Raw genomic sequence first — 15,048 nt, forward strand, 5'->3', positions numbered from 1 at the left:
AACATGAGAGCAGATTAATAGAATCAGAAAACAACAAAATGATCAAGAAAAACCAGCAAATCAAAAAGCTAGTTCTTTGATTGATTAAACTCTAGTCAGATTGATCAGGAATATGAGAAGATACAAACTACCAATCAGAAATGGAAAGGTAGACATTACTATCAACCCCACAGACATTTAAAAGATAATAAAGAAATATTACAAACAATGTTATGTCCATATATTTGATAACTTAGATGAAATGGATCAGTTTCCTAAAGAATACAAACTAAGAATACTCTGTAAAAAGAGATAGATTGGATTGGAAATGTTGAGTATCCCTGTATTTATTTATTAACAAAGTGAATTTAGCATTAAACATATTCCCACAAAGAAAACTCCAAATAAAAAAAAAAAAAAAGAAAACTCCAAACCCAAATGGCTTCACTGGTGAAGTCTATGAAATATTTAAGAAAGAAATAATATTAATTCTGCACTAATTGTTGCCAATAACATGAATGAATATCAGAATAATTATGATGAGTGAAAGAAGCCATACAAAAGCTACACAAAAGGAGCTTTATAAATCCATTTATATGAAACTCCTGAAATTGCAAACTGATTGACAGAAAATAGGACAGTGATTGCCTGGAACTGAAGATAAGGAGGGACAGAAGGAAAGAATCACCACGAGATCAAGGAAAGCTTTTCAAATCACAGATCTGTTCATTATCTTGATTGTGTTGATGTTTTCGTATGTGTGGATGTATGTCCACATTTAGCAGAGTGCATTCTTTAAATATGTATGTCAAATACAATGCAATTTATTGCATGTCAAATTTATATCAGTAAACCTGCCTTTTAAACAGAAAGAAAAGCCTGGGGATTTTAAAAGGCAAATTTAGAAAAATCCAAACATCACTTTGTGATAGCAATATTACCTGTTATTAGAGTCATAATATATAATTAAATTAAATCTTGATCCTGTGACATATTTGACTGCCAAGTCATATGCAACAAAGTATATTTTGTCTACATATTCTGTCTTTCGTGTATACTGTTCCTGGCAAATTAAACCTTGTACAATTTGGAGTTGGGGAAAAAGTCAAAACTGTCCTTATATGTAATAGAAATAGTTCATATTTGCATTAATATATATTTGATAATCTGGTTATTAATAAAATGTCAATAAAACAACTTTTTAAAACTTAGAAGCACTTGTTAATCACCTACCTAGCAAAGATGACAAAATGATTAAAAAATTCTTAGGACACTTAACAAGATTATTTAATATAATGAAACACATATTAATGCATGAGTTGAAAACCAAAGAAAACTTTAGCTGACACAAAGTTATTAGAGACTTCTAAGACAAAATGTTTGAAAAGAAGCACTATCTTATTTACATACAAGCAGATACATTCTCCTATATATGTTTTATTTAGATTACTTCCACTGTAAGAATGTTAAAAGTTCAACAATGTGTGAGTCTGGAATTTTGCTATTATTTTCTTCGAGCATGCTGTTCAAGGTAAAGACATGATTTGATTCATAGTGGGAGGTAGTTTATTTATGCAATGTGCAATCAGCATGCCTTATTAAGTAGGATCAGGTAATACCCTGAAGAAATCAGAATATGAATAGAATACACAATTGACTTAATTTGCATTAGGGGCATTCTGAGCCATATTCTTCAGAAACATTAAATATGTGAAGAAATAAATTGGAACCTCTAAAAAATTTTTAAATTAAAAATAGTTAAAGCCAGATTGCTATGTCAACTTTTACTCACTTGGTTTGATGAAAATTATTTAATTGGACATTTAACTTTAAAAGTTCAACATTTATCTATTTTTTTAATACCCTGTACTTGTGTGTATATGAAAATAAATAGGTGAGGGAGATTGAGGTACAAACTTTCAATTACAAAATACATGAGCCAAAGGTAAGAAATGTACAGTGTAAGGAATACAGTCAATAATTATGTAACAATAATATCTTTGTATGGTGACAGCAATTAGACTCATCATGGTGATCATTTTGAAATATATAGACATAGCAAATCACTACTTTCTATACCAGGACCTAATGGAGTATTGCAAGTCAATTATACTTCAAAATCAAAGTAAACAAAACTCATAGAAAAAGAGGTCAGATTTGTAACTACCATAAATGGGAGTGAGGAGGTGGAATTGGATGAAGGTAGCCTAAAGTTATAAACTTCCAGTCATAAATGAGAACTAAGGATATAAAGTACAACATGATAAATATGCTTAATGCTGCTGTACATCATATATACAAAAGTTGTTAAAAGAATAAATCCTAAGAGTTCTTATCACAAGAAAATTTTTTTAAAATTCTTTACTGTTGTATCTACATGAGATGACAGATGTTCAGTAAACTTATTGTGGCAATTATTTCATGTGTATGTAAATAAAATCATCACAAAATGAATGCTGAGCCAAGGTAGAGAAACAATTTAAAGGGAAAATCAAAATAATATGGAAACCAACTACACATGATGGGCAAAGGTGGGTGAAGGTCAAAGATGACTGCTCTTGAAATTCAAGGTTACACAAAAGATGGTAATAAGATTCTCTAAAATGAACAGGGGAAATCTACACATTTGGGAGAGATAAAGATGACCTCCATCTTGGTCATATTTAACATGGAGTAAGAGCGTACTTCCAAGTGGATTTGTCCCCTTGAACTTGAGTTCAATTACATGATAAGAACCACAGGTGTTAATTCAGTCATCTTTAATCATCATTGTTTCAGATGATCAAAAGGGATGAAGGAGAAGAGAGTAAACTAAGACCATAGGAGAATGACTTAATTTGGGGGGTGGAAGAAACAAAACAGCAAGTCAGAGAGAAAGGAGAACTCTGGAAAGGGATAAGAGAGGGTAGATTTAGGTGGAGGGACACGTGTTCCTGAGAACCCTCCTGAGAGATGGGGAGAAACAAAGGGAGAGAAAGAATCGGAGGGGGCTACTCCTGCTGCTCGATCCCAGTGTACACAGGTCCCCAGGATCCCGAGCTTCTGCCACTTTCCAGGATCTAACACGGTTGAGCAGCAAAATTGATATTTTAAAGAGAAAAGACAAAACGTGGTGTGAAAATACATGAAATAAGGTCCTTAATGACTTTAGCCAAAATCCATGAGAGAAATGACAGGTCCATAGTACCCGTGGCCTAGTACACGGCAGGCTCCAATTAGCCTTATTTTTTCCCTTCCCTTTTAAACAACTCCAACTATTTTCTTCCTGAACTCATTCCTTGTCTGTAGTGCAAAGCAATCCCAAACCCCGCCTAGACTTTTACCCAGGGTGGAGCGAACATGTGCTGCGTCCCAAATTTATAGATAATTCATTACAACTGTGAGCACTTCGTACAGTACAGCCTTCACCTTCGACTGTGACCTCACCTGGTTAAACTCTTACTGTGCTTCTGGCTCAGACCTGGGGCAAAAGCTGGCAAAACAGAACATAATCCTTCCTGCTTCCTCTCCTTTTGCCTGTGTATCCACAAGGTTTGGTGAACTGTAGTAACCTTTTACATTAATTTATAACTAAATTAGACACAGGTGCCTCCTGAACTCAAGATTGAGTTGTAAAGAAATGGGAACAGAAATGGCACATTAACTGAAGCAAAATATGTAATTTTGCTACTTATCAGGTCAGAAGGATGAAATAAAAACAATCACCTATGGTCCAAATATTTGGCACCAGAAAAAAGTATGATTATATATATATATATTCACTTCCTAGACAAAGTTTACTTTTAATATGTACCATATGTTAATTAAACCATACAAATCAGCATGGCTATAGCCCTAGACCCTGGAATTAGCTAACCTGAACCTACCTTAGGAAAAACTATAACAAAATTTCAAAGCACCTAGTTGAATACTTCTGACAAGATATACATGTCTTATTGGCGAAGGGTCAAAGAGAGAAATATTAGTAATATTTCTATCCAATATTTCATCTTACATAAATTATATGAAATTACACAAATTATACCAAAGTTATATTTCTGATGTCTTAGATACATATTTTAGTCATTTTTATCTCACATTAATAGTTTATAGATTATTTAATTCCTTAATTTCAATAATCTTTTACTTGTAAATGTCAAAATAATAGTAAAGCCAACTAAAATATTTTTCAATAACCATTTTTGATTGAGTAATATTACTTTGTTCATTTAGAAGCACTAGCAACAGTGTTGTGAGTTTCAAAGTACAAATTTGATTTTGTTTTTAGGTAACCGTGAGGTACAAATTCCATGAGTTTGTACATTTAAAATCTTTTTTATTCTAATGTCTTCTACTCCTCTAATAATGGTGTAAACTGAGAAGGAACAATTTCTCCTCCAAAACTAAACAAAATAAAAACTGGTTGATTAAAAAAAAAAAAAGAAGTTCATTGCCAGAAATTATTATTAACCCATGTCAAGTTTCAACAAATTATTAAACAAATGCTCAGATTAATATTATTTCAAAGGGAGAACTAGTGGCGGACCCCACTAAAACTAACAGGGTATTCCTATCCTCATTGAGCAGGGCTTTTTAGCTGAGATACTTATATTTTTTAAATATACAACAGATATGTATATAGTGTCCTAATCTGCGCCAAGTGAGTGTCGCCCTGTGTCCCTGGGATAATTGACAGGGCGTCTTCCCTCTGGGTCTCGGAGTCTCTGATTCTGAGTCAGAGGGTTTTATGGCCAAGCTGCCACAACGGATTTCTGTTTTAACTAAAAGTTCACTCACCAGTGCTGTGCAGCGCTTAGTCATTCAGTCGTGTCTGACTCTTTGCAACCCTATGGACTGCAGCCCGCCAGGCTCCTCTGTAAATGGGGATTCTCCAGGCAAGAATACTGGAGTGAGTTGTCATGTCCTCCTCCAGGGGATCTTCCCAATCCAGGAATCGAACACAGGTCTCCCCTCATTGCAGGCAGATTTTTTACCATCTGAGCTACCAGGGAAGCCCCCTGTCACCAAAGGTCACCTTTTAAATTGCAAGTCCTTAAGACATTAGCTGGTGAGGTCCTCAGAGGTGACCTGGGAACCATAAAACTCACTGTGAATCTTGAGCTGTTTTCTTCTCTGCTTCTCTTCCTTCTCTGCCTTTTTCTGTGGAGCTGTAAGGACTAGACCTAGAGCTATAAAAACCATCTCTCTCTTTCTCTCTCTCGTTCTCACACAAGTTTTTTTTTTTGTTCCTTTTTGACTTCTGGTGGTAGAGGAATAGGTTATCTATTATCTATCAACCACTATTGCATGGTTTCATTTAAGCAGCTCTTTCTTGGACATGGTATAACCAATAAATCACTTAATTTAAACCTCAGTAAGATATGTATTCTTCTATTTTATCTTGCTTTCATGGTATTAACCATAATTCCACTCTTGCAATAGTCTTGTTTTCAATGTTTTGTATAAACACATATGTTGATCTTTTTTTGAGAATTCTATGAAATTTAAATGCACACTTCTGTAAGTATAGAAAAACTTGAGCTTTGAAACATATTTCACCCTGTTTTGAAAAGAAGTCTAACTATATTCAATACCCTATGACAAACCATAATGAAAAATAATATATATATATGTATAACTGAATCACTTTGCTATACAGCAAAAATTAATGCAACATTGTAAATCAACTATACTACAATAAAATACATTTTTTTAAAAAGGGGTCTAATGATATTCCATCATCTTTAAGAATCTGGAAGGTTGCATAATTCTTGTTAGTTCAACAAATTTTGTTTGTTTGATCTTGGTTTTGGTGTTCTAGTGGAAGTGGAACAAAATAATAGAAGCATAAGCACCAAATTGTATCCCTATCTCAAGCTTCTTGTTAAAGTTCTAAATATATTAGCATTTCAAGTGTAAGCATTAACACTTCTAATAACTTTTAATACTTAAATTGCATGGCTTTTTCTTTTTTTCAGTTGTCTGTCATCTACACCCAGACTTATATTCAGTACTTCTAAGAAGATCAAATATTTGGCTTCTGTCACTACAAATCCTTCCAGTGGCACCTAAGCAATGAAAGTAACTTTGCAGGGCATACTAGTTTTCATGCTAAGCTTCCCAGGTGGTTATATTAGTAAAGAACCTCTCTGCCAATGCAGGGTATATAAAAGATGCTGATTTGATTCCTGGGTCAAGAAGATACCCTGGAGGTGGAAATGGCAACCTACTCCAGTAGTTTCGCTGTAAAATCCCATGGACAGAGGAACCTGGCAAACTACTGTCCATAGAGTCCCAAAGAGTCAGACACAACTGTAGTGACTTAGCACATCACTAGTTTTCAAATTGATTAATTTAAGTTGGTTTGTAATTTCAAATTGTTATTAGGTACTAATAACGAAAGACATGGAAACCACTCCATGATTTTTGTCTGGGAAATACCATGGAGAGTCCTCATGATTGGCTACAGTCCATGCAGTCTCAAAGAGCTGGACATGACTGAAGTAACTTATCACACAAGCACAGAGTGTTAAAAAATCTGAAAGAATCATGGAAGTTTGGAGTTAGAGAAGAAAAAAAGGGCAGGGAGGACAAGGAATGTTGAAATGGGAGCAATTTCAAGTAGATGGCCCTTCATGTAAAGGAGAAAAACTTGAATACTGGAAGAGAAAAATGACATGTCCAATGTCAGAAAAAATGGTCCAAAGGTGAGCCCTATATCAGAGATTTTATTCTTGCTGATACAAAGAAATGGGGAATACATAAAGTAGAAATAAATTAATCTAATGTGAAAACTGACAGCTTAGTTACCTGGCATACTTATTCTTGGCGATTCAAAGTCATGTTTATTTATGAATTTGGTGACAACTGAACAAAACAGTGTTCTGCTTTTTCGGTTGAAACATTTCAGTTTTTGAATTTTGCCAACCAGATCAGCTTTGCCAACCAGTGGACCAGATCAGAAAGTAGGGAGAATTGGGGTTCCATCAAATTTAGAAGGAATGAAACCAAGCTAGGTAACTAAACTATGAACTCATTTAATAAACAAATGGCAAATGGTTATTACGTGCTAGCCACGCAGCTAGGCAAAAGCCAGACATGGTCCTGTCCCTAGTTTGACACTTAAGTTTAGAGAATACAAGAAATTTGCTACAGATGGCAGCTGTAGGACGATAAGGTTTAACGGGACAGCCGTTTTCAAAGCTCTGAATACATCTCTCACTTCTGTACTTGGGACCATGTCAGAGTTAGTTGCATTTGTTGGATGTATAACCATAAGGTGTGGTGAAATAATAGCATATAAAAACTTACACTGTCACCAGTATATTTCAAATGACAATGACATTGGAGCCTTGCTAGACTTTGATCCCTGGGCTACATACTACTGCGTGCTTAGTTGTTTGGTTGTGTCTGACTCTTTGTGACCCCATGGACTACAGCCCGCCAGGGTCCTCTGTCCGTGGGGATTCTCCAAGCAAGAATACTGGAGTGTGTTGCCCCTTCCAGAGATCTTTACAACCCAGGTATCAAACCCAGGTCTCTAGCATTGCAGGCAGATTCTTTACCAACGGAGCCACCAGGAAAGCCCATGCTAGGTGACACCTAAATCTATGAATTGCCCTGATGTCTATCATTAGTTCTTCAGTAAACTTAGAGGATAAACGTGATTTACAATGGACTTCACATCCTATTATATAATGTTACAGCAAACTCTAATGATTTAATATTTTATACACGATAGCTAGTTTCTAGCAAAGCCTAGATATTGTATAACTATTTGTCCTTACCTTTATTTTCATAAATATATACATATTTATGTACTTTTATTGCTATAATTCCATTCAGATATTTTCAGGAAAAAATAAGCATCATCTCAAAAAGAAATGGGATGCCTCAGAAAGGAAAGAGTTAACAGCTTATCTGCTGGGATCTTATCTCTATCATGTGATAGAATCACCGCAAAACTAAGCCAGGTACTGTGTTTTATGGTATCTGGTTTGAACAGTTGTTTTTTTTTTTCTAAATGAGAGTTAACAATCTCATCTCTTTCAGCATATAAACTCTCTAAAATCAAAGCTCCTTAAGAGCTGTGAGCCTTTAATGTGCATTAATTATAATCATCACTAAGTTTGCTTTCTTTTTTTGGTGTATTCAAAAACTCTTTTGCAATCCTGTTATTGTTTCTTATTTAATCACTGTCATTCACTCATTCATTAAATAAATATCTTTGAATGCCTACTATATATGACCCAAATATCACTCTAGGTACATAGGATTCAATAGTGTATAAAACAGAAGAAAAATTATTGCCTTTAGGGAACTCCTATTTTTATTAGGATGACATAGGGATAACCATAATTTTAAGGCAAAATATATAGCATGCTAATGAGAAAAATAATTAATGACAAAATAAAGTGCAAAGGAAAAACAGGGAGTTCTTGGTTTTGTCAGAAAAGTGGGGATTGCAACCTTAAACCAGATGGTTAAAAAAAGCTAACATGAACAAATGGTATTGAGCTAGATATCTAAAAGACATGAGGGAGAAAACCATATGGAAATGGCCTTCTAGCAGAGGAAATAGCTAGAGCAATGGCCCTGGGGTAGGTATTCCAGGATGTGAAAAGGATAGTATGTGAACAAGGGGGAAGTAAAGTCAGAAATGAACAGAGGAAAAAAGAAAAGACCCTGATTCTATACATAACAGTGTAGGACTGTCCTACACTGGTATGTATCACGAGAGCAATGCTGTTAAAAATGACTTATGTATGTAAAATAATAACTGAAATTTAAGCTACTAATAAAATGAATGGATTATCTGCCAGGAAACTGGAAGCCTGCTTATGAGAGAGAACAGAGTTAGGAACCAGAGAATCTCAGACATGAGAATGAATGTAGGAGAGGAGTTCAGGGAGAGAAAAAGTTTAAAGAGAAGGCATTAGTGAACAGAAGTTCAACACGGATTCTTCAGGTGAAGACAGAGATGAAGAACTGCTGCTGCTGCTAAGTCGCTCAGTCGTGTCCGACTCTGTGCGACCCCATGGACAGCAACCCACCAGGCTCCTCTGTCCACGGGATTCTCCAGGCAAGAACACTAGAGTGGGTTGCCATTTCCTTCTACAAGATGAAGAACTAGGCATCCAAAATCTAAGAGTTCAAGTAAAAATAATCTACAGTCAAAGACACAGTGAAAGACACAGTGAAAGAAACGTGAATGATCCCCCTGAAGTAGGTTTAGCAGCTGGCGCTCTCATAAATTTTGTAAGTTCAAATAATAATAACTAGGTATTAGTTAATACCTAGTTATAATAACTAGGTATTTGGTGGTGGGGGTGGGGGAGACCAAAGCGGGGGGTGGGGAGTGGGCATAATAAGGAGGTACATATACAGCAAAAACCACCCCAGATTAGAGGGGCATTGTTCAGATTCCATGAACTAGAGTCTGCACACTTAATTGGAGTAAACGTTAGTAACATGAATTACATATCTATATAGTTCTAACTTTTAATAACCATTTCAAGTCTGATAGAATCTGACTAAAGCTCTTCAGTTGTTGGATGGGGCAAATACAAACTAAGGATTCACCAGCGAGGTGAAAGGTCTGTCTGTCTGCTGAGGCTGGGCCCACGCAGATGTGGTCCTAACCTCGAGCCTTGCCCCTCTGGTAAGGAAGCTGCAGCCTTCCAAGTGCCTGGGTGGACCCTGAAGGAGAGGAGCGGCAGGAAAGGGTGGGAGGTCCGTGGACTGCAGCCAGAAGTGCCACCACCCCGCCAAGCAGCTGAAACAGGGAAACCAGGGGCGCTGGGAGGAAGTGGATCCGGGCAGGCATGGACGAAGAATGAGGGCAAGAGTCTCCCAGGTCCGGGCTCTTACGGACGGTAAAGAAGCTGGGGGAGGCCATCTAAACTCCTGCCTTGGCAGGGTTTGCTACAGGGAAGCAGAGTCAGAGTCGGGACAAGGGGAAAGGACAAAGGATCAAGCCCGCGGTGGGATGGGCCGACAGAGGTCCCTTACTCTTTAGATTTATCCGATCCGTGCGCGGAGTTGATACGAAGCACCTCTTTCTTCCTGGCTTGTTTGGTGGTCATGGCAGAGGCAGCCCCAGGCAGGAGCTGAGCTCTGAGCTAAGAGCCGCCTCTGCCGCCCAGGGTGCGCGTCTGCCGTTGCTAGGAGACGGCCAGCGCGCGTCCTGCAGCCGCGGTGCGGGGGCTGGTCAGGCTTTAGCTGGGGCGGCCCTAGCGAAGGCAGCTCTAAGGTTGCAAAGAGACAGCGAGCGTCCAAGAGCTCAGGTCTCCCCAGCGGGGTGGAAATCTAGGGGTTGGGTGTCGGAGGAAGCCGGCCCGGGCGTGGATTTGACCATAGGATTGATCGGTTTTGATAAACTGGAGTTTTTCTATCAGGTTGACTCTGCCAGGCTTTGCTCTTCGGAAGCATATACCTAGATTAACTCTTTTGGATTTGAAGACATACTATAAAAGTCTTCCAGGTGGCGCTAGTGATAAAGAACCAGTCTGCCAATGCAGGAGACTTTAGAGACCAGGGTTCCATCCCTGGGTGGGGAAGATCCCCTGGAGGAGGAAACAGTAACCCACTCCAGTATTCTTGTCTGGGAAATCCCATGGACAGAGGGGCCTAGGAGGCTACAGTCCATGGGGTGCCCAAGAGTGGGACAGGACTGAAGCGACTTAGCACACACTGTGCAAATCCCTTCCCCAGGTCTTTTTTTTTTTTAACCAGGAAAAAAACAGAAGTTTAATAGCATGGATACCTCCTGTGTATATGGAAGTTAACAAGAAAACTGAGTCACTCCCTTAAATATCCAAAGCCATCACCTTAAATGCCATCTTCAGACACAAACAAAAGACCTGGGGGTGGGGGGAGAGGGAAGTCAGTTATGGCAGCTATCACGCAAAACACAGTAAAGAAGGGTATGGTTGTTTGCAGATTGAAGTCAGGACTTGTCCATTGATAAGAGTTACTTGAGATTTAACCATCTGCCTATTTCTGGTGGGAAAAGGGACAGCCCTTAAATATAGAGATTTCTCTATTGTAAATGGCCTTCACAAAAAGACAGTTACTATTTAGCTTTCCAAGATTCCTTTAAAAAAAAAAAAAATTAGACCGAAGTAATCTTTATGCCAGAGAGTTGTATTTTGGAGTGGGATATTCTGCTTGCCTTAACATAGATGTACCCCCACTTTGCTTGTGTATTCATCTATTGAAGGATATCCTGATTTGCCCAGGTTTTCAGCTATTATGAATACTGCTGCTGTGCATAATTGTATCCTTGCTTGAATTTGGAAATAGATTTTCAAAACAGTTGACTAAATAACGAAAATGTGATTATGGATTCCATAGTTTAGCTGTAGAAAAAACTGCCCAGCTGTCTTACAAGGTGGTTGTGCATGTACACCACCAGTAGTGAGGGGGGTTCCCGTCATTTCTCACCTTCCAGCAGTTGGTACTGTCCCACATCTGGAGGCCTGGAGTCCTAATAGGTGTGGTGTGACATCTCATGCTTTTAATTTGTAATTCCCTAGTAGTGTTGAAGAGGAAAATTTATAATTTTACATAACCTCCTTCTCCTTTTGCCTCTGGAACTCAGTTTTCCCCTTGCAAAGTCTAGATCACATAGGTCATCTAGTCTCAGAAAGTGGGGACTTGCAATACTAGTGTTGTGATCCCACGTTCCGGGAATCAGACTCACTCAGAAGGACAATGCAGATAGTGCGGTGCATTTTGTACACCGGCGGGCCCAAGGCAGAGTCTCCTCTTAGCCAAGGACCCAGAACAGTTTTCGTGAAAACCTTATATACCCTAAGCATATGTGCTCAAACCCACCTCCCCAAATTCTCTGAAACTAGTGTGGACAAAGGAAAAGAAGGATACAATCAAAGCTAACCCGTGATTCATATGCCTTAAGCCTAGGTAGTTAACAGTGGACATTTATCAATAGGCCTGTGGTCACACCCTAAGAAGCATAATAGAATGTATGATTCTATTTGGTTACACAGATAATTAGGGTATTCTTTTAGGCAATGGAGAGTCTAAGTGTGGGCCCTGGGACTCTTTCATGAGGGCTGGGGGGTCTGGATTTCCCGTTGGTATGTCGTTTCCATAGATACTGGGCATATAGCTCAAAGTCCACAGTCTGGCCCAAGATGGAGTCCTGCTTTCAGGATGGAGCCTGTTCTGTCTGTTTCCTCCTTTGTTCCCCCCACTTGATGCTTTTAACTCATAGTATGAGCATCACTCGAAGGGATATATTGCACCCTGGCTCTCCAACTGCCAGTTTGCGAGAATGACACCAACCTTTGGGTTACAAAGTTCATAATACATTGTAAAATGCAGGGTCCACAAAGCAGAACTATCAAGGCAACTGTAACAATGATAAATGTAGTTTTCTGCCAATCACCCTTCACCCAAGATAGGACCGAAGTCCAAAAGGAATGTTTTCATTTGACATTGCTTTTACCTGGTTTTTATGTCATCTAAAGCAGCTGATACATTGCCAGATAAATCAGGAATATATATACAACATTCAACCTTGACTATAGCACAGGTCCCTCCTTGAGAAGCTGTGAGCATGTCCCAAGGCATTCTATTTTGAATTACCACTTCTTCTCTCATTTGGATTTGTTCTTCACCTAAGGCTTGGATGGTTTTCGCACTATTGAATTACCGCTTCTTCTCTCATTTGGATTTGTTCTTCACTTAAGGCTTGGATGGTTTTCACACTATCTAGGAAAGCCTGTTTTGTGAAATTAGTCAAGGCTTCTACTTTAATCATAATATTTTTTGTCCCTATAGAAGGTATGAATAAGGCAGCAATATACTCATACCATTGAAACGCAGACTTTGTCCACCTAGCATGTAAATAAGGTAGATTTACCAGGCCTTGTTGTAGGTTAGGCTTTATGCTGCCATGGGCAAAATCGAATCTCAGTGTGCAATGGCTTACCCAGCCAATTGGTAACCAAGGCCAAAGGTTAGGCCCACAAAGCCACTGCATTCCTTTGGGCGCCATCCAGCAGATTCCAGGGTTATATTTCCAATCAGAGCCTGGTCAATGGATGGACTGGTTGGGGTGGTATGTGACCTCGAATGTTCGTTTACATTGTTCAGGGGATAGGTACCCCATATATTTTAGTTCTTCTGGGTCTAATGGATAGTCACCAAACCCTACCCTTTGTTCTTTGTGTTCCCGGCATATAGCAGAGTAATTAACTGACCCTTTTCTGGGGTCATTCAGAAATATTCATCCCAGACTTGGTAGAATCACTCAACATACCTAGAGGCCTGTCCTCCCTTGCTGGTCAGGGAGCCTTTTTCCTTTTTGTTCTTTAAATATGAGGTATAGGCTTTTGGTACTCCTATGAAACTAGTATTTGCATCAAATGTAACCCCATGACCCGAGTCTATTGACTGTAGGTCTGGCTTACACCAGGAGAGCAGAGAGAGATTATGACTGACAAGAGAAAGGAAGTCTGTTTTTGTCATCTCAGTAAAGAGCAGAGTGGTTTAAAATCTTGGCGGAGTGGCGACACTCGCCAAGGAAGTCCATCCACCACAGACAGAGGCATAGCCCCATATACCCAGCAGTTGGAGGTGTTGTGGAAGTCCACGTAGGAATGTGCCCATGAGATGAAAACATTGTCTTGAGTTGAAACAGAAGTTAAATTCAAAATCACATTGACGAGGCCAAGCAGCAGCAGTTGATTATGTGGCTTCATCCTGAAGGGGTTCGTCCGGGATCTTCTTTTCCTTCTTCTTCTTAAGGATGATCTTATTAGTCTCTCGAGGGTCAGTGGGGTCCCTCTGTGCAGCCCACTCAGCGTTTTCTGGGTCTGCATAGTATGCTGTCTTCACCCTCATGTGGTGGATCCAGGGAGTGACACCTGCAACTTTAACTGCTAACGTGAAAGGTCCAGGTGTTGAGAAGCAGAATCCTTCCAGAAGGGCAAGGCGCCTTCTCCCCTCTAGAAGATTCAAGCTGCAAGGACTCGGAGAAGTCCCAACTGGGACTTGCCTCCTCAAAGTGAGTTTCCTGGCCAATGCACCAAATGTTTTAGCCACACGTTCTGGGAAACAAACTCACTCAGAAGGACAACGCAGATAGTGGAGTGCAGTTTATTACGCCAGCGGGCGCAAGGCAGAGTCTCCTCTAAGCCAAGGACCCCGACCAGTTTTTTTCCCCAGGTCCTTTCTCCTTTGAACAAGTTCCTCTACTAATAATTAAGGAGACATTGTGGACACAGTGAATTTGTCAATGGCTCAATCAAGGTTTCAATAATGAATACAGTGGGTGCAGGGGGATCTCTGCAGGGAAGGCAAGATCATGATCTTGGTCACTTAAGGTTTGATAATGATGATGTCTGTGATCAAATAAGTTGGGGGGGGTCTGGGTTGTTCACATGAAAGAATAAATCCAGGTCATGGAATGGAGTGGCCTTTGATAATTTACTTGAGAAGACCCAAACTGAAGTAAACCAAGACCAACTAAGCCTCTGGCTTAATAGTCATTCAGTCCTGCTGATATTTATAGTTATCTTGCCTTGGGCAAGTTCTTCCATTTAAGCCTCGTTTACTTACTTGTACTTAACTTGAGTTTCCCTCATAGCTCAGTTGATAAAGAATTTGCCTGCAATGCAGGAGACCTGGGTTCGATCCCTGGGTCAGGAAGATCCCCTGGAGGAGGAAATGGCAACCCACCTCCAGGCCTGAGGTTTAGAGCCCCTCATATTAGACAGCCTCATCCATTAGCCTAGAGATAATTGTGTGTGTGTGTGTGTTTAGTCGCTCAGTCATGTCCAACTCTTTGAGACCCCATGGACTGTAGCCTGCCAGGCTCCTCAGTCCATGGGGATTCTCCAGGCAAGAATCCTGGAGTGGGTTGCCATGCCCTCCTTGGTGGATCTTCCCAACCCATGTACTGAACCCAGGTCTCCCGCATTGCAGGAGGATTCTTTACTGTCTGAGCCATCTTGCTGCTGCTGCTGCTGCTAAGTCACTTCAGTTGTGTCCAACTCTGTGTGACCCCATCCCTGGGATTCTCCAGGCAAGAACACTGGAGTGGGTTGCCATTTCCTTCTC

The 15,048-nt window shown here is 39.6% G+C and overlaps 1 protein-coding gene and 1 pseudogene across 1 annotated transcript in view; both read right to left on the reverse strand.

Annotated features, from left to right (window-relative positions):
• The window catches only part of ADGB (androglobin), a 170,472-nt gene extending 160,429 nt beyond the window's left edge, over positions 1–10,043 (reverse strand). The window contains exon 1 of the mRNA XM_065927758.1: positions 9,970–10,043. Within this exon, the coding sequence (XP_065783830.1) occupies positions 9,970–10,043 (74 nt within the window). The remainder of the gene's footprint in view (positions 1–9,969) is intronic.
• A 2,142-nt stretch (positions 10,044–12,185) lies between these two features.
• Positions 12,186–13,688, reverse strand: LOC136163319 (endogenous retrovirus group PABLB member 1 Env polyprotein-like; annotated as a pseudogene).
• Positions 13,689–15,048: the final 1,360 nt, after the last annotated feature.

Source organism: Muntiacus reevesi, chromosome 3, assembly GCF_963930625.1.
Source record: "Muntiacus reevesi chromosome 3, mMunRee1.1, whole genome shotgun sequence".
Lineage (NCBI taxonomy): Eukaryota > Metazoa > Chordata > Mammalia > Artiodactyla > Cervidae > Muntiacus > Muntiacus reevesi.